At 39.6% G+C, this 24,491-nt stretch overlaps 1 protein-coding gene across 5 annotated transcripts in view; it reads left to right on the forward strand.

Moving 5' to 3' along the window:
* Positions 1–24,491, forward strand: part of pacsin1b (protein kinase C and casein kinase substrate in neurons 1b) — a 100,192-nt gene that overhangs the window by 29,951 nt on the left and 45,750 nt on the right. For 2 of the 5 annotated variants that reach the window (XM_061885546.1, XM_061885507.1), the window contains exon 2: positions 16,036–16,139. In XM_061885546.1, coding sequence (XP_061741530.1) covers positions 16,080–16,139 — 60 coding nt within the window. In that variant the 5' untranslated portion in view covers positions 16,036–16,079. Of the gene's footprint in view, positions 1–3,021; positions 3,136–5,676; positions 5,864–11,598; positions 11,618–16,035; positions 16,140–24,491 lie in introns of those variants that run through there. The other 3 variants (XM_061885517.1, XM_061885528.1, XM_061885539.1) reach the window with 3 other exon arrangements.

Raw genomic sequence — 24,491 nt, forward strand, 5'->3', positions numbered from 1 at the left:
TCCACAGCTCCTCTACCACACGGGGTCCCCCAGGGCTCAATCCTTGCCCCAATCTTATTTGCGATTTATCTTCTCCCCCTTGGTTCTATTTTTAGGAAGTATGGTATTGCATTTCATTTTATGCCGATGATTGCCAGATCTATTTTCCCATGGCACAAAACAACAGAGTTCAACGTCTCATTGACTGCCTGCACGACATCAAAGCTTGGCTTTCAGCTAACTTCCTGAGTCTAAATGAAGACAAAACAGAAGTTATGTTGTTCGGTCCAAGTCGCTCTCCCTCCCCCAACGTTGACCTCGGCACTCTGACCACGTATCTCAGCGACTGTGTCACAAACCTGGGGGTAAAGTTCTACTCAGATTTTAAATTCGAAAAACAAATCAGCAGTGTCGTTCAAAAAAGCTTTTATCAATCACGCCAAATAGCGAAAGTGAAACCGCTTCTGTCAGGACATGACCTCGAGAAATTAATCCACGTCTTTATCTCGAATCGTTTAGACTACTGCAATGCCCTGTATGTTGGCATTAGCCAGGCCTCCCTCGCCCGCCTGCAGCTCATGCAGAACTCTGCTGCTCGTCTGCTAACACAAACCTGCAGCCGTGAGCACATCACCCCTATATTAGCGTCCCTTCACTGGCTCCCTATGCGTTATCGAATCAATTTTAAACTCCTTCTATTTGCTTTTAAATGTCTAAACAACCTCGCGCCAACATATCTCTCCGACCTCCTTCAGCCTTACTGCCCCACCCGATCCCTAAGATCAGCTGATCAGCTGCTACTGACGGTCCCTGACACAAGGCTGAAACTTAGAGGTGACAGAGCTTTCGCTGCTGCTGCTCCCAAGCTCTGGAACGACCTGCCTCTGAGTGTTAGACAAGCCTCCTCTCTTCCTGTTTTTAAATCTCTCTTAAAAACATACTTTTATTCCTTGGCTTTTAACACAAAGTGATATCCATCCTGCAATGGCGCCCCATTATACACCTGCTGTGAACCTGTTTTTATGTTTTTATGTTTTATTTTTATTTTTTTTATCATGTTCTGTTTGTGTTGTGTTGTTTGCTCGGTCTTCGTATTATCTTTTAACCTGTCCAATGTACAGCACTTCGGCTACCCCTGTGGTAAATTTTAAATGTGCTTTATAAATAAAGTTGACTTGATTTGATTTGATTTGATTTAGTGCCCCTCCCGACAATCTCCCGAGGCAATCATTCTCCTGGTTTTCACCCAGACAACAACATTAAGGGCGTACCCCAAAAGGGAATAAGCGGTAGGAAATGGATGGATGGATGGATTTAGATTTGGTCCCATAAACCATATTAACTATTTTTCCCCAGGGTCCCCAGTAAAAATTATCAGCACATTACTTCATCAGTCCAGAGATTTAAAGATGTGTATGAGCTATCTGGGCAGTGGCCATTTTACCTCATTTTTTTCTAAAACCCTGTTTCCATATGTGTTGGGAAATTGTGATAGATGTAAATATAAACAAAATACAATGATTTGCAAATCATTTTCAACCCATATTCAGTTGAATATGCTACAAAGACAACATATTTTATGTTCAAACTGATAAACTTTTTTTCTTTTTTTTGCAAACAATCATTAACTTTAGAATTTGATACCAGCAACATGTGACAAAGAAGTTGGGAAAGGTGGTAATAAATACTTATAAAGTTGAGGAATGCTCATTAAACACTTATTTGGAACAATTGCAAGAAATTTAGGGATTTCAACATCTACGGTCTATAATATCATCAAAAGGTTCAGAGAATCTGGAGAAATCACTCCTTGTAAGCATCATGGCCAGAAATCAACATTGAATGACCGTGACCTTCAATCCCTCAGACGGCACTGTATCAAAAACTGACATCAATTTATAAAGAATATCACCACATGGGCTCAGGAACACTTCAGAAAACCACGGTCACTAAATACAGTTCGTCGCTACATCTGTAAGTGCAAGTTAAAGCTCTACTATGCAAAGCGAAAGCCATTTATCAACAACATCCAGAAACGACGCCGGCTTCTCTGGGCCCGAGATCATCTAAGATGGACTGATGCAAAGTAGAAAAGTGTTCTGTGGTCTGACGAGTTCACATTTCAAATTGTTTTTGGAAATATTCAACATTTTGTCATCGGGACCAAAGGAGAAGCAAACCATCCAGACTGTTATCGACGCAAAGTTCAAAAGCCAGCATCTGTGATGGTATGGGGGTGCATTTGTGCCCAAGGCATGGGTAACTTACACATCTGTGAAGGCACAATTAATGCTGAAGGGTACATACAGGTTTTGGAACAACATATGCTGTCATCTAAGCGCCGTCTTTTTAATGGACGCCCCTGCTTATTTCAGCAAGACAATGCTAAGCCACATTCAGCACGTGTTACAACAGCGTGGCTTCGGAAAAAAAGAATATGGGTACTTTCCTGGCCCGCCTGCAGTCCAGACCTGTCTCCCATCCAAAATGTGTGGCGCATTATGAAGCGTAAAAACGACAGCGGAGACCCCGGACTGTTGAACGACTGAAGCTCTACATAAAACAAGAATGGGAAAGAATTCCACTATCAAAGCTTCAACAACTAGTTTCCTCAGTTCCAAACGTTTATTGAGTTTTGTTAAAAGAAAAGGTGATGTAACACAGTGGTGAACATGCCCTTTCCCAACTACTTTGGCACATGTTGCAGCCATGAATTTGTAATTTAATTATTATTTGAAAAAAAAAAAAAGTTTATGGTTTGAACATCAAATATCTTGTCTTTGTAGTGCATTCAATTGAATATGGGTTGAAAATGATTGGCAAATCATTGTATTCCGTTTATATTTACATCTAACACAATTTCCCAACTCATATGGAAACGGGGTTTGTATGCCTCCATAACCTGTAGAAAGGGTGGTCTCCACATGTCATGATCAAAAACTTGGTCCCAATTCCGAATGATAACCAGAATGTGTGTGTGTGTGTGTGTGTGCGTGCGTGCGTGCGTGTGTGCGTGTGTATGTGCGTGTGTGTGTGTGGAAGGTGTGCTGCATAGCGACATGGTGCAGACCAGCAACGACAGTGCACACTTCCAGTGAGGTGTCATCTCTCCTGAGGTGTGTGAGGACTAACAAGAGCGACCAGACCAAGACCAAGGTTCTGTATCTGTTCTGATCCCTTTCATTGTCTTTAGCACCCTTGTATTCAGAGTTGTGCTTCTTAAAACTTTAGATCAGAGTGCCTACACTTTTTCTGCAGGCGAGCTACTTTAAAAATGTTTTATATTTTTTTGGTACACTTGTAAAGAACATCATGTCATGGCTGTCATGAGTTTCCAATCATTTCTACAACTCTTAATTTTTTGTGACAGACTGATTGGAGCACATACTTGTTGGTCACAAAAAACATTCAGGAAGTGTTGCTTCTTTTATGAATTTATTATGGGTTTACTAAAAATGTGAGCAAATGTGCTGGGTCAAAAGTATACATACAGCAATGTTAATATTTGCTTACATGTCCCTTGGCAAGTTTCACTGCAATAAGGCATTTTTGGTAGCCATCCACAAGTTTCTGCTGGAATTTTTGACCACTTCTCTTGACAAAATTGGTGCGGTTCAGCTAAATGTGTTGCTTCTCTGATATGGACTTGTTTGTTCAGCATTGTCCACACATTTAGGTCAGGAAATTTGGGAAGGGCATTCTAAAAACGTAATTCTAGCCTGATTTAGTCATTCCTTTACCACTTTTGAGGTGTGTTTGGGGTCATTGTCCTGTTGGATCACCCGACTGCGCCCAAGACCCAACCTCCGTGGTGATGATTTTAGCTTGTCCTGAAGAATTTGGAGGTAATCCTCCTTTTTCATTGTCCCATTTAAACCATCAGTTCCATTGGCCGCGAAACAGGCCCAGAGCATAATACTACCACTACCATGTTTGACGGTAGGAGTGGTGTTCCTGGAATTAAAGTCCTTACCTTTTCCACTCCAAACATATTGCTGGGTAATGTGGCCAAACAGCTCCATTTTTGTTTCATCTGACCACAGAACTTTCCTCCAGAAGGTCTTATCTTTGTCCATGCGATGTCAGATGAAACAAAAATGGAGTGATTTGGCCACAATACCGGGCAACTAAGTCTGATTCCAGTCGATTTGTGGGGGTAACTATTCGATTCAGAATCAATATTTTTTTAAATAACATTGGGTGACAGTTCTATGATGAACTACATTACTCCATAAAATAGATAGACAGCTCTGATCAATTTCTGTATTACTTAAATAAAACATTTAATTAAGTCAGATGAGGGACAAGGGGTAGAAAATGGATGGAGGGAAATAATGCAACAAGAGAAGTTTGAGTACTATACAAAAAGAGTAACAATTAATTATGTAATGAAGAAAATTGAAAAGTTGTTACAAATAACGAGTAACAAGAAAAATTTTAAATGTTTTTTTTCTTAAAACTACATGCGTCTTAGCCAATTTTGAATATTAAACAATAGGACTATGAATCTTTGGGCACCACACAATTCGATTGGATTCGATTCTTGGGGGTAACAATTTGATTCAGAGTAGTTTTTAACACAATTTGAGTAGTTTTTAACCCAGTTTGAGGAGTTTTCAACCCAATCTGAATAGTTTTCAACCTAATTTGAGTAGTTTTCAATCCAATTTGAGTAGTTTTCAACCCAGTTTGAGGAGTTTTCAACCCAGTCTGGGTAGTTTTCAACCCAATTTGAGTAGTTTTCAACTCAACATGAGTAGTTTTCAACCCAAATTGAGGAGTTTTCAACCCAATTTGAGAAGTTTTCAACCCAATTTGAAAAGTTTTCAACCTAATAGGAGTAGTCTTCAACCCTATTTGAGGAGTTTTCAACACAATTTGGGTAGGTTTAAACCCATTTTGGTTAGTTTTCAACCCGATTTGTGTAGTTTTCAACTCAATTTGGGTAGTTTTCAACCCAATTTAAGTAGTTTTTATCCAATTTGGGTAATTTTCCACCCCATTTGAGTAGTTTTCAACACAATTTGAGTAGTTTTCAACACAATTTGAGTAGTTTTCAACTCAATTTGGGTAGGTTTCAACCCAGTTTGGGTAGTTTTCAACCCAATTTGGGTAGTTTTTGATTCAAAATCAATACTTTTTTAATAACACCGTGTGCCAGTTCTATGATTAACTGCGTTCCTCTATAGAATAAGATAAACAGCTCTGATAAATGTATGTATTACTTAAAAGAAAAGTGGTTTCGTTTAATAAAATCTATCCAAACATTTAATAAAGTCGAATACAAATAAGGCAAAAACAGAAGTATTTTTTCTAATGTAAATATGTACAATGGATATAGATAATCTACATCAACTATATGATCAGTTTTAGTGGATGTACAGGACAGATTAAAAAAAATATATAAATTGATTTACTTTTTAATCGATTAAGAATCATTCCAAATTTGAATCCTGATTAATTCTAAAATTGATTTTGTTTTGACAGCCCTCTGAAAGAACCTGGTTTTACAGATTGTTTTTTCCTAATACTAAATTATTGTAAAATCTGGAAGGCTGCGTTAGACCGCAGTCGTAAGCGTCCTGACTCCTCGTCCCGTTCCGGATTAGCTCCTCCAGAGGCGGGTCCCTCCCCACACTCAAACAACAACAACACCCCCCCAAACTGCCTTCTCTCTCCGCCTGCATCCCTCAGTGCGCTGTCACAACCCTCGGAGCTAAAACACCACGGGACTACCTTTCTCTTCACTGAAAAAAACAAAATCGAGCCTCAGATCCGGTCCACTGTTGATGCTCTTGTTGCGCCAAAGACTGGTTCGAGACCACGTGTCTGTCTCCTTCACCCCCACCCTCCCCCGGCTGCATTCTGGTAATGGAGGACTGGGGTAAGCTTTGTTCTGACGTGGGGGCTGTGCTGGTCTTTGTGTGGGCTCTTGGTGCTTTGATGCTGGGAGTTCTGGTTCTTTCCGGACCTGCTCCGGTGCTTGTTTAGGAAGATGCTGAGAGAGGTTGCCGTTGTTTCTTCGTTGTACCTCGTCTCAAATGGGAAGCCGCTAGCAGGGCCGTGCCTAACAAAAGCCTTCTCTCGGCGTGAAGCTAATGGATTAAGCAAGCGTGGTCAAGACCCCCAATGCTGTTAGGGGAATTCTCAATGTGTCATTTGGAGGGATTCCTCTCTCCTTTACCGGCTAGGGATGCCGTTCCCGTCTTCATTGTCAAAAGTCTTGCACCGTGGTTGACCCTAATACTCATGCTTGTCCTGCCCCACCCCCTTACACTACACCTCCTATCACAACACATCAGTATTTCTATTGTTGTCCCTGGTTCTTCATGTCAATGGAAAATGATCCTTTGAAGGCCAAGTTGGACAAAAACAATCTAAATCCAGACCTCATATTTTCTTTTGGACTTGACTAACAGAAAGACTACGGACCAACTTGATCTTGTCCCTGAACGACTCAACACATGAAATAACCTGTCTCAACCTCAACCTGTTGACCTTACTTGAAGGTCAAGACATCCGACTTAACCTGACATGGTGCTGGAGGACTTGAAGAGACCAGGGGTCGGCAACCTAAAATGGTGGAAGAGCCATATTGGACCCAAAATACACAAACCAAATCTGTCTAGGGCCGTAAAAAACTAAAAGTCTTAAATAAGTGTTATACTGGGTGTGAGTTTTCCTTGCCCTTATGTGGGCTTACCGAGGATGTCGTAGTGGTTTGTGTTGTAGTTTGTGCAGCCCTTTGAGACACTAGTGATTTAGGGCTATATAAGTAAACATTGATTGATTGATTGATTGATTGATTAAATGAAGGCAACACACAATGTAAGTGTCTATATTAGCTATATTAGCCTACTATCAAAATTACTTTAAAAAGTCTTATATAAGTGTTATAATAAAGGCAACACATGATCTAAGTGTCTATATTAGTTATATTTGCCTACTATCAAAATTACTTCAAAATGTCTTATAGAAGTGTTATAATGAAGGCAACACAGGATGTAAGTGTCTATATTAGCTATATTAGCCTACTATCAAAATGTCTTTAAGTCTTATATAAGTGTTATAATGAAAGCAACACATCATGTAAGTGTCTATATTAGCCTACTATAAAAATGACTTTAAAAAGTCTAATATAAGTGTTAAAATGAGGACAACACATGATGTGTCTATATTAGCCTACTATCAAAATGACTTTAAAGTCTCATATAAGGGTTATAATGAAGACAACACATGATGTAAGTGACTATATTAGCTATATTAGCCTACTATCAAAATGACTTTGAAGTCTCATATAAGTGTTATAATGAAGACAACACATCATGTAAGTGTCTATATTAGCCTACTATCAAAATGACTTTAAAAAGTCTCATATAAGTGTTAAAATGAGGACAACACATGATGTAAGTGTTTATATTAGCTATATTAGCCTAATATCTAAAAGACTTTAAAGTTTCTTATAAGTGATATAATGAACACAACACATGATGTAAGTGACTATATTAGCCTGTTATCAAAATGACTTTAAAAGTCTTCTATAAGTGTTATAAAGAAGGCAACACATCATGTAAGTGTCTATATTAGCCTACTATCAAAATGACATCAAAAAGTCTCATATAAGTGTTATAATGAAGACAACACATGATGTAAGTGTCTATATTAGCTTACTATCAAAATGACTTTAAAAGTCTCATATAATGAAGACAACACATGATGTAAGTGTGTATATTAGCTATATTAGCCAACTATCAAAAATGACTTTAAAAGTCTTTTATAAGTGTTATAATGAAGGCAACTCATCATGTAAGTATCTATATTAGCCTACTCTCAAAATGACTTTAAAAAGTCTCATATAATGAAGACAACACATGATGTAAGTGTCTATATTAGCTATATTAGCCTACTATCAAAATGACATTAAAAAGTTTCATATGTGTTATAATGAAGACAAGACGTGATGCTAGTGTCTATATCAGCCTACTATCAAAATTACTTTAAAAGTCTCATATAAGTGTTATAATGAAGACAACACATGATCTAAGTGTCTATATTAGCTATATTAGCCTTCTCCCAGAATGACATTAAGAAATCTCATGTAAGTGTTATAACGAAGACAACACATGATGTAAGTGTCTATATTAGCTATATTAGCCTACTATCAAAAGGACTTTTAGAAGTCTTATATAAGTGTTATAAAGAAGGCAGCACATAGTGTAAGTGTCTTTATTAGCTATATTAGCCTACTATCAATATGCCTGACTAGCACTCCACACAAGTAAATAAGATCAGAAAAAAGCTCACCTTTGGCCATTCACGCACAATATACATGGTTTGGTGGACAAAATAAGACAAAAGAGGAGTCGTATAAAAGACTTCTCTCTGTGGCGGCGTCGAAGAAAGTGGTACTTGTAAACAAATTTCGGTGAGTTTAAGGATCGCCGGAATTTGTAGGACAAAATAGCGCTGGCCAAATAGTCTCATCAGTGAATCATAAACACAAATATTAAACAATTAGTAAGGTTTATCCTCCTACAGAAGACATATTCAACCAAATTATATTTTTTATATATTTTGACATTTTCAAAATAGGTCGCCCGACCCCCGGCCTAGACCAAGACTTCCGACTCTATTAACTCTTTGGATAAGATTGAGGACTGTGTTTGTGTGCCCTTTAAAGACCAAGATCAGAGTTTAATTTCTGGATTACATAGAACCAGAAATCAGCTTTATCAGGAACTCAAGGGTACTAAACATGTTAGTGTTTGATGCTTAACGCGCTAACTCATGTGAGAAAATACTAATGAAAGTCTCCCAGGTGCACTGCAGCCTTGTATCAAGACAAGCTCAAGTAGCAATCGATTCTTTCTTCAGTGATTAGTCCTTCAGGCCTGACGACACTGTGACTCTGCAAAGGAAATGTCCGCGGGTCGATTCCGCCCAAGATTAATAGCCGCTCTTTCTGATAATCGACCACAACGCCGGAGAACGAGATGTTCAGTTTCAGAACCGACAGGTTTCTTGATAGCGTGGAGCCATCCACCTTTAGACTGAGACTTTGCACTTTGATCAGCTGTGACTACACAACAACTCTGCCTGCATCACTAATGTATACAGGGAGCAGATCTTAGTCCAGTCTGATTCAGAGTCATTATTACATTAGTCCAGCAGCAACACAATCACATCAATAATGAACATCATCGTTAACTCAATAATAAACATATCAATAGCCGTTAACTCAATAATAAACATATCAATAGCCGTTAACTCAATAATAAACACATCAATAGTCGTTAACTCAAAAATAAACATATCAATAGTCGTTAACTCAATAATAAACATATCCATGGGCGTTCCAGACACAGGTAACATCGATGGGCTAACTATGTTTCGGTCGGACAGGAGCAGACCTCTCACTGGTAAATCCCGAGGAGGTGGTGTTTGTATATACATCAATAGCAACTGGTGCAACAACGGTAAATAGTCTCATGTCACTGCTCTCCTGATGTAGAAATATCAACTATAAAATGCAGTTTTTACCCTGGGAATTCAGTGGTAGTGTTCATTATGGCAAGGGATTTTGACCGAGCTAACATTAAAACTGTGTTCCCTCATTTCAATCAATATGTGAATTTTGCAACCAGGGGTGTAAGCACATTGGACATGGTGTTCAGCAATATTAAACACGCGTTTAAAGCTGTACCACGCCCCTATCTGTGATGCTAATTCCTGCATACAAGCCCCTGCTGATCAGGAAGCAAGCTACAGTGAAGCAGGTGAGGACCTGGGCAGAGGGAGAAATGGAAGCATTACAAGACTGCTTCGAAAGCACAGACTGGGACATGTTCAAGGCAGCCGTCACCGATAATCATAACACATGTGTGGAGTAGTATGCAGAGTCTGTGTCTGCATACATTCAGAAGTGCATGGAGGATGTTAGTGTGATCAAAAACATCCCCACACGGGCCAACGAGAAACCCTGGATGAACAGTGAGGTACGTGCAATGCTGAAGGCTCGGAACAAAGCTTTCAAGTCTGGCGACATGGTGGCATTAAAAACAGCCAGTGCTAACCTGAACCGTGCCATTAAGGTTGCAAAGCGTGCTCACAGTCAGAAAGTGCAGGACTTATTCAAGAACCCCAGGAACACTAGACGAATGTGGCAGGGCATGCATGTCATCACAGACTATAAAGCTGCCCCCCGTCGCTGTGACAACAGTATTAGCTTCCTAAATGACATAAACAACTACTTTGCAAGGTTTGAGGCACTTAACACCATTCCGGCGAGTAAATCCATCCCTAGCCCTGATGAGCAGCCGCTCAACCTGGACACAGCGGATGTCCTGAAAACCCTGAGGAGAGTGAACCCCCGGAAAGGACCTGATGCCATTCCGGGCAAGGTGCTTAAAGGATGTGCAGAGCAGCTGGAGGGGGTTCTCATAGACATCTTCAACATCTCGCTGACCCAGGCTGTGGTACCATCATGTTTTAAGACGGCCACAATAATTCCAGTTCCTAAAAAACCCACAATCTCCTCCCTCAATAATTATCGCCTCGTGGCACCCACCTCCATCATAATGAAGTGCTTCGAGAGGCTGGTAAAGGAATATATTGTCTCCAGACTTCCCCCCACATTCAACCCATACCAGTTTTCTTATCGCCCTGACCGCTCCACAGAGGACGCCATCTCCTCTGCACTCCACCTGAGCTTAGAACATCTGGAAGGAAAGAACACACACGTGAGGATGTTGTTTCTGGACTTCAGCTCAGCATTCAACACCATCATCTCGCAACATTTGGTGAGCAAACTGGCCTCCCTTGGATTCAGTACCCCCCTATGCAACTGGCTGCTTGAATTCCTCACAGACAGAACCCAGTCTGTGACAGTGGGCAACAACACCTCCAGTGCCATCTCCCTGAGCACCGGCTCCCCCCAGGGCTGCGTCCTGAGTCTGCTGCTGTTCACATTGATGATCCATGACTGCTGCGCCAGGTCCACTACTAACCACATTGTGAAGTATGCGGACGACACGACAGTAGTGGGCCTCATTCGTGACAACAACAACATGGACTACAGGGAGGAGGTGAAACATCTGTTTGACTGGTGCAGAACCAACAACCTGGTCCTGAACGTCGACAAGACCAAGGAGATCGTAGTTGACTTCAGGAAGCACCAGTCCAGCCACGCTCCAGTCTTCATCAACGGCACAGCGGTGGAGATGGTAAGTAGCACCAAGTTCCTAGGGGTGCAGATCACTGACAATATAACCTGGTCCCTACACACCGGAGCTCTTGTAAAAAGAGCTCAGTAGCGCATGCACTTTTTGCGTCGGATGAAAAGAGCACATCTCCCTTCCCCCATTCTCACCACATTCTCCAGAGGCACTATAGAGACCAAGAGCATCTCTGTCTGGACTGGAGCCTGCAATGCCTCAGACTGGAAGTCCCTCCAGAGAGTGGTGAGGAAGGCGGAAAAGATGATCATGACTCCTTTTCCTCCTATCCAGGAGATCGCAAAAAGCCGTTGCCTGACCAGGGCTCAGAAAATCTGCAAAGACTCCTCCCACCCCCACCAAGGACTGTTTTCACTGCTGGACTCTAGGAAGAGGTTCCGCAGCCTCCGAAGCAGAAACTCCAGGTTCTGTAACAGCTTTTTCCCTCAGGCCGTAAGACTCTTGAACGCATTATGACTATCCCCTCAATTCCCCCCAAAATGGATTATCTCGCTGGAATAAAAAGGCAACATAACATACATCCATAAACCTGGAAGCATATGCGAAAGTGCAATATCTTTATCTGTACAGTAATCTATTTATCTATTTATTAATATCTGCACCTTATTGCTTTTTTTTATCCTGCACTACCATGAGCTAATGCAACAAAATGTTGTTCTTATTTGTACTGTAAAGTTCAAATTTGAATGTCAATAAGAAGGAAGTCTAAGTCTAACTCAATAATAAACATATCGTTAACTCAATAATAAACACATCAATGGTCAATAACTCAATAATAAACATATCAATGGTCGTTAACTCATAATGAACATATTAATGGTCATTAACTCGATAATAAACATCTCAATAGTCGTTAACTCGATAATAAACATATCAATAGTTGTTAACTCAATAATAAACATATCAATAGTAGTTAACTCCATAATAAACATACCAATAGTCGTTAACTCAATAATAAACATCAATAGTTGTTAACTCAATAATAAACATATCAATAGTAGTTAACTCCATAATAAACATACCAATAGTCGTTAACTCGATAATAAACGTACCAATAGTCGTTAACTCCATAATAAACATACCAATAGTCGTTAACTCGATAATAAACATATCAATAGTTGTTAACTCAATAATAAAAATATCAATAGTCGTTAATTCGTTAATAAACATACTCGATAATAAACACATCAATAGTCGTTAACTCAATAATAAACATATCAATAGCTGTCACTCAATAATAAACGTATCAATGGTAGTTAACTCGATAATAAACATATCAATGGTCGTTAACTCAATAATAAACATATCAATAGTTGTTAACTCAATAATAAACATATTAGTAGTCGTTAACTCGATTATAGACATATCAATGGTTGTTAATGCAATAATAAACATCAATAGTCGTTAACTCAATAATAAACATTTCAATAGTCGTTAATTCAATAATAAACATATCAATAGTCATTACCTCGATAATAAACTTATCAATAGTTGTTAATAAATTGTAATTTATTTCATGTGGATTTATATCTCATTTTAAAAAAAGGGTCAACGCTTTTTAGTTGGAACACTTTCTTAAAGTGGGTCAGATTATTAGATTGTTTATTCATCCATTCCATCATTCTTCATACTTGTATACGGAAGGTTTTAAGTCTTGTTCGTACGTACAAATGTTTTGGATTACATTTTCCTCTAAGGTTGTATTTCTTCTTTGGTTGAGAAGAATTGTTGTACATTGTTGACTAGCAGGTTATATCAGTGGCCTAGTGGTTAGAGTGTCCGCCCTGAGATGGGTAGGTCAGAGTTCAAACCCCGGCCGAGTCATACCAGAGACTATAGACTACCATGTAGTATTCTTTTCTACATGGTAGTGCAGTACATCTACGAAGGACAGCTCCAGACTTGAGAAACTGATCAGGCGGGCCGGTTCTACAATCGGAATGAAACTGGACTCACTGGTGACGGTGGCAGAGAAGAGGACTGTTGACAAACTAGTGAGCATCCTGGATGATGCCAGTCACCCTCTGCATAGCGTTATCAGTAGCCAGAGAAGCCTGTTCAGTGCTAGACTGCTTCATCCCAAGTGCAGGACTAATAGACTCAAGAATTCCTTTGTCCCACACGCCATTAGACTGTACAACTCCTCTCTGGGGCGGGGGGCGGGGGGTACAAGGATGACAGGGGATGCAAAACATTAACAGTGCAATACGTTTTCATAACATGGTCACTACTGCCTACTTTGTCTTGTTACATTCTTATTTTACTGTTATGTTGTTATTCCCATTGTTTTTATTCTTTTTGTAATATTTCTCTATTTTGTTTCCTTTTAAACCCCCATTATTTACTTTTTACTTTTTTTTAAATTGATCTCAACTCTGTACACTGCTGCTGGAATTTTAATTTTCCTGAAGGAACTCTCCTGAAGGAATCAATAAAGTACTAGCTATCTATCTATCTATAAAAAATGGGACCCATTACCTCCCTGCTTGGCACTCTGCATCAAGGGTTGGAATTACGGGTTAAATCACCAAAAAATTATTCCCTGGGCGCGGCCACCGCTGCTGCTCACTGCTCCCCTCACCTCCCAGGGGGTGGAACAAAGGGATAGGTCGGATGCAGAGGACAAATTTCACCACACTTAGTGTGTGTGTGACTATCATTGGGACTTTAACTTAACTTTAACGTATAGTTTACATCATTTTAAATGTTTGCAAATGCACCAATTCATTACATTTCAATATTTTTAAATCAATAAATACAGTTTGTATGTTCTTTATATTCATCATTGTGTATTATTATAACTGATCTTTTTTAGTGAATGAAGTGTCCTTTTATAATTGTGGTTAGGGTTACGATTAGTGAGTGGGTTAGTGTTGGAGTTAGGGTTAGAGCAGACCTAGGCAAAATACGGCCCTTTTTAAACCGGCCCACCGGATGTTCTACATAATTTTTTTAGACCTTTGACATTAGAAGTGTATTTGCCATTATGATGTGCAGTGATGTGTTTAAATGACCGTAAGTCTGGCCTTGTTTTCAGCCCAAATATGTTGTTAATATTCAGTGTTTTATTGTTCATATATAAAATTGTAAATCAATACAGGAGTTATTACGGTAATCTAGGGCACAGCAGCTCAGACCAGGAACAAACCGGAGTGGGCGAGGCTTGTTTCCAGCCCTTAAATGCGTGTGTCAGCAACAGATGCGGAAGCAGAATTTCACGTGATAATATATCATATTGTAGGTGTTTAATACACTTTGTATTCATATTTTGCTGTTTTTTTACATTTTTGTTGTGTTTTGCTTTGTCTGAGAAGTAAAAGATGTTCATATGTTGTTAATATTCAGTGTTTTATTGTTCATAGTTAATATTTTAAATCTTTATTTTCATGTACATTTTGGGTGTTATAGGACTTAATACGGTAATCTAGGTCACAGCAGCTCGGACCAGGAACAAAGCAGAATGGGCGGAACTTGTTTCCAACCCGAAACACAAATATGTTGTTAATATTCAGTGTTTTATTGTTCATAGTTGATATTGTTAATCCCACTTTTTTTATTTTCATGTACATTTTGGGTGTTATAGGAGTTATTACAGTAATGTAGTTCACAGCAGCTCATACCAGGAACAAAGGTGAGTGGGCGGGGCTTGTTTCCAGCCCGAAACACAAATATGTTGTTTTATTGTTCATAGATAGTATTGTAAATCTTTATTTTCATGTACATTTTGGGTGTTATAGGAGTTATTAGGGTAATCTAGGTCACAGCAGCTCAGACCAGGAACTACGCAGAGTGGGCGGGGCATTTTTCCAGCCCGAAACACATTTATGTTGTTAATATTCAGGGTTTTCTTGTTCACAGTTAGTATTGTAAATCTTTATTTTCGTGTACATTTTGGGTGTTATAGGGGTTGTTACGGTTATCTAGGTCACAGGAGCTCAGACAAAGTACAAACCAGAGTGGGTGGGGCTTGTTTCCAGACCCAAAACACAAATATGTTGTTAATATTTTGTGTTTTATTGTTCATAGTTAATATTGTAAATCTTTATTTTTATGTACATTTTGGGTGTTATAGGAGGTATTACAGTAATCTAGGTCACAACAGCTCAGATCAGGAACAAGGCAGAGTGGGCGGGGCTTGTTTCCAGCCCGAAACACAAATACGCTGTTAAGATTCAGTGTTTTATTGTTCATAGTTAATATTGTAAATCTTTATTTTCATGTATATTTTGGTTGTTATAGGAGTTAATACGGTAATCTAGGTCACAGCAGCTCAGATCAGGAACAAAGCAGAGTGGGCCCAGCCCGAAACACAAGTATGTTGTTAATATTCAGTGTTTTGTTGATCATAGTTAATATTGTAAATCTTTATTTTCATGTCCCTTTTGGGTTTTATAGGAGTTTTTACGGTGCATGAACATCACCTTGTTCAAACAACAAAACTAAGACAGTGCATAAACTCACAATAAATCACACACCTGCAAATCAGTCAGCTGTTGCCATATCTGTAATATGCCAACAGGGAGAAGTTTATATTTACATGAAGAGTCGGGTGTGTTTTGATCTTCACCAAACCCCTGAGGTCGACTCACTGAACCCCAAGGGTTCGATCGAACCCTGGTTAAGAACCACTGGTTTAGGGTTAGGGTTAGTGAGTGGGTTAGGGATAGGGATAGAATTAGCTTTGGGGTTAGTGAGTGGGTTAGTGTTATGGTTATGTTTATGGTTAGTGAGTACGTTATGTACCCAACTACGTACCGAACAATTTTCCATGTAAGTTTACATCTAACTCATTTTTGACATGTTTTCTGGATTCTTCCATCAGCGCGTGAGAGGATCTACTGACGCTGTGCCGCCACAACCGCTAACATGTCTGGCGTCTACGACGAGTCTGCCAGCCTGGAGGAGAGCTCGGACAGTTTCTGGGAGGTAAGGAAGTGTGGGGACTGTCTGTGGGAATCCATCTCATGTCTTCTGTTTTGAAATCTAACGTCCAGAGGTGGAAGGACGGAAGTGAAAATGGACGTTCAGCTATTCAGTAAACCGAGCACAATGCCTTAAAAGCTTTTAAAGTTTGTATCAGAAGTTAGTATGAACACACCCACGCCGAGTGGGTGTCGACGACTCAGCAATATTCCAGCATTTGTTTCTTGAAGTTGGCATTTGTGCATCACTACGTTCTACACAGCAGGGGGGACAAGTCTTGTTTTGGCATCACTCTTGTCTCAAACCATTTCAAGGTCAAAGAGGGGTGACACACTAAAAAAATGATGGGTTATTTTGATAATAACCCAATTTACGAGTTGCAAGTGTTGGGTTACATTTTTGAGTTATTTTTATGAAGAGCAATCCATTCTTTGGGTTACAAAGGTATTATTTTAACTCAATTTCTGGGTTTTCAAAATTATATAAGCCATTTTTGGGTTGTTTTTCAATGAGTTATGCATTTTTGTGTAAAATTATTTTATTTGATTAAAAAGGTACTTTTTTCTTGAAGGGAATTGTATTATAGGATTAATCTCATGAATATTAGTTACAATCACTCATCTTATGTACATGAACACATTTGAAGATGCCGTACAGAACTACTAATGTCATGATCCGTCATGTTTGTCTAATTTCTGACTCCCTCATTTCCTGTTTTGTGTTTTAGTTGCCATGACTGCAGATTGTTTTCATCTGCTCACTTGCTCCCGGGCACTAATCAGAGAGCTACTTATTCCCTGCTTTTAGCTACACTCAGTCCGGCGTTCTTATTTGCTTCCACAGTTATAAAGGCTACTAATTTTATTCTTGAGCTAAGCTTCACCTTATTGTTTGCTTGTTTACATCCAAAGCTTTTCTTGTTCGCTACTCCGTTACACTTCCACGCTATTGATTTATTGATTGAAACTTTTATTAGTAGATTGCACAGTACAGTACATATTCCGTTCAGTTGACCACTAAATGGTAACACCCGAATATGTTTTTGAACTTGTTTAATTTGGGGTCCACGTTAATCAATTCATGCTGGTGCTCTTTTGTTTGTATCCCGCATGATTTTTGGACAATAAATAATTTCCTTACCCTCACCTTGCCTCCGGAGTCCCGTCGGCATCTTGGTAGAACCATCCACGGCAACCCTGTAAAAAGAAAAATGTCACTCATATTTTGCTTTTGAGTATATTTTATGGAATACAAATAATTCTGATTAGTAGTTGGGAAGGAGTAGGACAAACCAGCTGTAAAGTGTATATGTTTTAACCAACTATTGGGTCAAGGAGAGCTAAATTATGCAACCTAACATTGTAGTGAGCATATGTGCTTTTATGTTGAATAAATTCAACCCAATAGTTGGGTTATGAATCAACCAACATCGAGTTAGCATGACTCAACTTTTGGGTTAAATAATGTAACCCAATAGTTTGGTTGGGATTAACCCAACATAAAGTTATCACAACTCAACTTTTGGGTTAAATAATGTAACCAAATCATTTGGTTGGGAATAACCCAACATTAGGTTATCACAACTCACTCTTTGGTTAAATAATTCAACGCAAAAGTTGGGTTGAAAAAAAATTCACCCAAAATGTTGAGTTAAAATAACTCAAATAAGGGGTTCGTCCTTTTCCGAACCAGTAGTTGGGTTAAAATTGCATTATTTATCAACCCAACATTTTTTTAGTGTGCAGGATCTAATATTTCTACACGATGGAAGAATAGACATAAACAGATCACCATGTAGGACGGACAAATATACCTTACCACCATTAATTTGTGAATGTGGAGTGAATGAATGAGGGGTTGTCACTTCTCTGTGAAGAGATTTGAGTGTCTAGAAAAGCACCAAATAAATCCAATCCATTATTATTATTATTATTATTATTATTATTAACCAACTCTGGCTGTCGAGCACAGAGGAGCTGAAGGAGCTGGCGTTCCCTGAGGTCAAATATTAAATATCAGCAGAAGAGCAAAGTGATGATGTTCACTTCCACACTCTGCAGTTTTTCATCATCATCATCATCATCATCATCTTCATCACCATCCTCATCCACCCGTGCAGCGGTAAGCGTCTCGCTACACCACGGGTGCTGACTCACCACTTTGCTGCGCCGAGGTTGCTGGGTTCACGTGCGGGTGTGGCACGGCTAGAATTTAAAAACCTAAGGAAAGATCTTTACCATTCAGACCTCAGCGATTCCGCAATACCAGAGATGTATTCCTTTAACCATATTGTTGTAGTTGGTATTTTTACACAGGTGAAAAAACAATATTTGTTTTCTCGAGGTAACCAAAATACTGTTTTTGTTGTTTAAAACTGTACCACATGGTCGCGTGTTTTTTTTGTGTAAATGATAAATACAAGGAGAATAAAATGATTTGCAAATCCTTTTCAACTTATATTCAATTGAATAGACTGCAAAGAAAAGATCTTTCATGTTCACACTGAAAAACGTTTGCAAATATTAGCTCATTTAGAATTTGATGCCTGCACATACTTGCTAACCATGAGACCTCCGATTTCGGGAGGTGGGGGGCTGGGGATGTGGGGCGTGGTCGGGAATTGGGCGAGGGGCATGCTTGGGGGAGGGGCGTTGTTGGGAGCGTGGTTAAGAGGGGAGGAGTATATTTACAGCTATCCATCCATCAATTTTTTACCGCTTATTCCCTTTGGGTTTGCGGGGGGCGCTGGTGCCTATGACAGCTACAATCGGGCGCAAGGTGTTGTACACCCTGGACAAGTCGCCCCTCATCGCAGTATGTATAGAAGCTAGTTTATTTTTCAACAAGTTTTTTGTTATTTTTATATATTTTTTTATACAATTTAATAAATCAGAAACTGATGACATAGTGCTGTATTTTACTTCTTTACCTTTTTTTTTTTTTTTCAACCAACAATATTTTTCTCTGATTAGGGGATACTTGAATTAAAAAAATAATCACAGGGGGTACATCTCTGAAAAAAGGTTGAGAACCACTGCTCTAAAAGCCGTAGATATTATTGTCACATATGCATGTACAGTAGATGGCAGTATTGTCTTGTTTAAGAGTGTCACAACATTGCTGTTTACGGCAGACAAACTGTTTTACAGTAGACGAAAACGTGACTGCTGTTGTTGTGTGTTGTTGCCGCGCTGGGAGGAGGTTAATGAGACTGCCTAACAATAAACCCACATAAGAAACCAAGAACTCGCCCTCGATCATTTTACAGTTATAATGTCATTGGGCAGGCACTCTGTTTATATTGTGGGAAAGCGGACGTGAAAACAGGCTGTCGACACGTCACTCGAGTACGCTTAGAAGATGTCTATGGCTGTAACAGGTGACAAAAGGTGTCAACACTGCATACTTGCCAACCTTGAGACCTCCGATTTCGGGAGGTGGGGGGCGCGGTCAGGAGTGGGGTGGGGGGCGTGGTTAAAATACTTGAATTTCAGTGTTCATTTATTTACACATACACACACACATAACACTCATCTACTCATTGTTGAGTTATGGGTTTAATTGTTCATCCTTGTTTTTCTAGCCATATGCATGTACAGTAGATGGCAGTATTGTCCTGTTTTAGAGTGTCACAACATTGCTGTTTACCGTAAAGCCTTGAATGACCCCCGGTGAATGGCCCCCTGAAGATAAGAAGACAGACAGCGGTGTAGAGGAGGTGCCCCCTGCTGAGGAGACAGATGCACAGCCAGTGGAGCGTGCAGTTGAAGAGGTAGAAGATGATTATAATGAAGAAATGAAGAAATTTACGTTGAAGAAGTATACATTGATGATGAAGTTTACATTGATTATGAAGTTTACGCTGATGATGAAGATTTCGATGATGATGAAGAGTACGATGATGATGAAATTTACGATAAAGAAAAAGGACAAGAAAAAGAACATGATAAAGAAGAAGAAATAGTTGAAGAAGAATAAATAGTTGAATAAATTCAAGAAAATGATGAGAATTGAAAGAAGAGGTCGAAGAAGAAGTCAAAGAGGAAGAAGAAGAGGAATAAGTCAAAGAAAACGAAGAAAAAGTCAAAGAGGATGAAGAAGAAGTCAAAGAGGACAAAGAAGAAGTCATGGAGGACACAGAAAAAGTCAAAGAGGATGAAGAAGAAGTCAAATAGGACAAAGAAAAAGTCAAAGAGGACGAGGAAGTTGAAGATGAAGAAGAAGTTGTAGATGAAGAAGAAGTTGAAGTTCAAGAAAATGATAAAGAAGAAGAAGAAGATAAAGAAGAGTTGAAGGAATTCAAGAAAAAGATGAAGATGAGGAAGAGGAAGAAGGGGAAAAAGTAGTTGTGCTGGAAGAAAAAGAAGATGATGAAGAAGTGAAAGAAGAGGAGGAAGAAGAGAAAGAAATCAAAGAGGTCAAAGAAGTCAAGGAAGACAAAGAAAAGGTAAAAGAGAACGAAGAAGAAGAAGACAAAGAAAAGGTCAAAGAGGACGAAGAAAATGTCAAAGAGGATGAAGAAGACCAAGAAAAGGTCAAAAAGGACGAAGAAGAGAAGACAGGTGGCCATGGCATTTTTTTTCCCCCCCAACCCTTAAGAAAAGGGAGGGGTGAGTAGGTTTAGCCGGACTGAAGCCCGCCTTGAGTTTGGCGATGGAGGAATGTGGAGAGGCGGAACCGACAGGCCGACGGCGGGGCAGGACACGCTTTGGCCCTGCTCAAAATGGCGGCCAGGAGGCGGGGAATGCAGCGGAGCGAGGAGGCGGGGTGTGCCGGGAGCGACGCTGCGGCGACGAGATCAGGTGCATGGCTCACACACCGGCTCATAATCTGCCTATCTCCTCTCAGCGTATAAAAGGGGAGAAGGAGGAAAGATCGAGGAGAGAAGTTGGAGTGTCCACTGCACAGCAGAAGCAAACGAACAAGACCGATCCGAGAATGACCCCCAGAGGAAGACGACGACACCGGCAGCTGAAAAGAGGACCGATACAAGCAGCGGAGGAGGAGGAGCTAAAAAGCGACCCCATCGACAATGACGCTTTCCTATTCGAAAAAATAAAAGAGTCAAACCTGCTCGACACAATGTCCTTCCTGAATGGTCCTCGCAACCCACACGATGACGGCTGGAGTCGTTCACAGTGATTTAACCCCCAATTCCAACCCTTGATGCTGAGTGCCAAGCAGGGAGGTAATGGCTCCAATTTTTATAGTCTTTGGTATGACTTGTTATCGCTACATTCCTAGTTAGCCCTGAGTCTGCAACTGCAAAATGGTGGCACAGTTGGATTTGACGTGAATCGGTGCCTGGTAGGACCGGTGGGATTCAGTCGGTACGAAAAACAGTACCCAATTTGGCACCCATCCCGAATGCTATCCTTGTTCTTCAGTTTCCAATACCCATCTGTTACATTCCTGTTGCGCACACATAACAAACTAAAAGGTTATTTGGTCACCCTTCTACAAAACAGCAACTCCCAAAGAATCACTTAGGGCAGTGGTCCCCAACCTTTTTGTATCCGCGGACCGGTCAACGCTTAATAATTTGTCCGGCGGCCCGGGTGGGTGGGGTCCTTTTTTTTTTCTTTTTTTTTTTCTTTGTCATAAAAAAGGGACGTTTTTGTCATGAAAAAGGGAGGTTTTTGTGGTCAGTGCACTAATTGTAATATATTGTGTTGTTTATGTTGATTTAATAAAAAAACAAAAACAAAAAAAAAACTTTTTTTTTTTGTTTTAATAAAAAATTATTCTGCGGCCCGGTGGTTGGGGACCACTGACTTAGGGGAAGCGTTGTACAGTATACCGGTACAAGTATAGTATTGATGTACTAATTAATCAAAAACCGTACGATACTCTGTTTGAAAAGTACCGGTTCTGTCTATCTGTGTTGGCCCTGCGACGAGGTGGCGACTTGTCCTGGGTGTACCCCGCCTTCCACCCAAATGCAGCTGAGATAGGCTCCAGCACCCCTTGCGATCCCTAAAAGGGACAGGCGGTAGAAAATTGAGGGATGAATGGGTTCCCAGCAGTCGTCACGTTGTGACATTGCTGGTTTCACGAGCAGAGGAGCATGTTGGGCAGCGCACACACACAGAGTACTTACAAGCAGACACAGTGTGTAGACAGAAAAGGGAGAATGGACGCACTTTGGTGTAAAAAGTAAAGATAAATGTGAAGTTATAACACTGAAACTTCTAAATCACTAATCCTGGCCTCCGTGGCGACAAAACACGGACGTTTTTTTACCTTTAGCATTATCACTGGAGGACGAGAAATAGCTAAACATGCTTCCCTACACAACGCGGGAGAATACGATAGCTCACCGGTGTCACAATGTAAACAGTTGCCATGTGTAGATCGACAACTGACATCCACTGTAAGGTTACCAAGTATTAGTCAATACTACTAAGATTACATTGATATTTTTTATCATTCCAAAATCTTTTTCCTTTTTTAAAAATTCCTATGATGTTTATAAAGTCAGTAAATACGTCCCTGGACACACGAGGACTTTGAACATGACCAATGTATGATCCTGTAACTACTTGGTATCGGGTCGATACATACATTTGTGGTATCATCCAAAACTAATGTCAGGTATGAAAGAAGAGAAGAATAAGTGATTATTATTTGAACAGAAGTGTAGATAGAACATTTTAAAACAGAAAGTAAGCAGATATTAACAGTAAATGCGTTATGTTCAGAGGGAAGGAGGCGACAACCAGGACAGAACTGCGGTGCTTTCGAGGTTTATTTTAAACCTTTGATAAATACGTGACATGTGTATGCTACTCTAAGTGAATGAGTGTGACTATGTGTAATATTAATAATGTAAATGTTACCAAGGGTTTTTGTCTGTGAGTTTTGGTCGTAATCTTTCGTCGAATCACGAGGGGCAAGACGAAGAGGCAGTTCGTGGACAGGCAATGGGGTCGTGGGGAGGAGCGAGGCAGTGTAGTCTGGGTCCGAGCAGCCAGGTCGTGGATCGAGGAGAGAAGTCAGGAATCCGGTTGGATGTCGAAGGACAAGGCTTGATCACGGAAGGCAGGGGAGTCACTGTGAACACACAAAGGGACATGAACCAGGGATACACAGTGAGAGAGCAAAGCAAAGGTGAGGAAATCACGGGGAAGGGGATGCCAGACGTGAAGCTTACGGGAAGGTTAGCGACGTTCTGGCAAAGGTTCCTTGGGTCTGCTGGTCTTTATGCCGCTCCCTTTCATCAAGTTCAGGTGTGTCGATTATTGATTGACTACAGGCTTGTTGCTGCGCGGGCGTGCTGCGCTCAGCACGAGTGGGGACAAGTCTGAGTGTGCTGTCAAAGGAGGCGCATCTTAGCGCGCTGTACGCAGAGGCGGCCGCAGCTCCAGCCGCCGAGGAAACGCGGGTTCGACTCTATGTCATGACAAAATGAACAAGTGGACTAATAATCAATTTTTTTTTACAGTTTGTCCCTCATAATGTGTACAAAATAATAGGTAGATAAATGACACAATATGTTACTGCATACGTCAGCAGACTAATTAGGAGTCTTTGTTTGATTATTAAATTGTTTATGAAATTAATTTAATTTTAATTATTTAATTTATTATTATGTATTATTTTTTATTTTTTATTAATTTATTTAATGTATTTGTTCATTCAATTGTTGATAAGTGACAAAATATGTTACTGCATACGTCAGCAGACTAATTACGAGTCTTTGTTTGTTTATTAAATTGTTTATGAAGTTAATTTAATTAAACTTTTAAAATGTATTATTATGTATTATTATTTAATGTATTATTCATTTATTTAATTGATGTGTTTATCAGATTTTTGATGAATGACACAATATGTTACTGCATACGTCAGCAGACTAATTAGGAGTCTTTGTTTGTTTATTAAATTAATGTAGTAAATTTATTCAATTAATTTTTATTGATTTAATTTATTGTTTATGTATTTAATTTATTATTATTGATCAGTATTTACTTAATTATTAATTTCTTTAATTAATTTTATTTAATTAATTTGTTTATTAAATTGTTGATAAATGACACAATATTTATCAGACTAATTAGGAGTCTTTGTCTACTTACTACTAAAAGACAAGTTGTCTAGTACGTTCGCTATTTTATTTAAGGACTAAATGACAGGGATAAGCGGTAGGAAATGGATGGATGGATGGATGGATGGACTAAATGACAATCATAAACATATGTTTCACGTTTGTGATCATGTTCTGTTTTGTTTTTGACTCCATTAGTTCCTGTTTTTGCGCACCCTGGTTTGTTTTAGTATCCATGACTACCAATTAGTTTTCACCTGTCATCTCATGCACCTGACTCATTTGAGCTTACGCACCTGTTTTCAAGC

Source organism: Nerophis ophidion, linkage group LG02 (genome assembly GCF_033978795.1).
Source record: "Nerophis ophidion isolate RoL-2023_Sa linkage group LG02, RoL_Noph_v1.0, whole genome shotgun sequence".
NCBI lineage: Eukaryota > Metazoa > Chordata > Actinopteri > Syngnathiformes > Syngnathidae > Nerophis > Nerophis ophidion.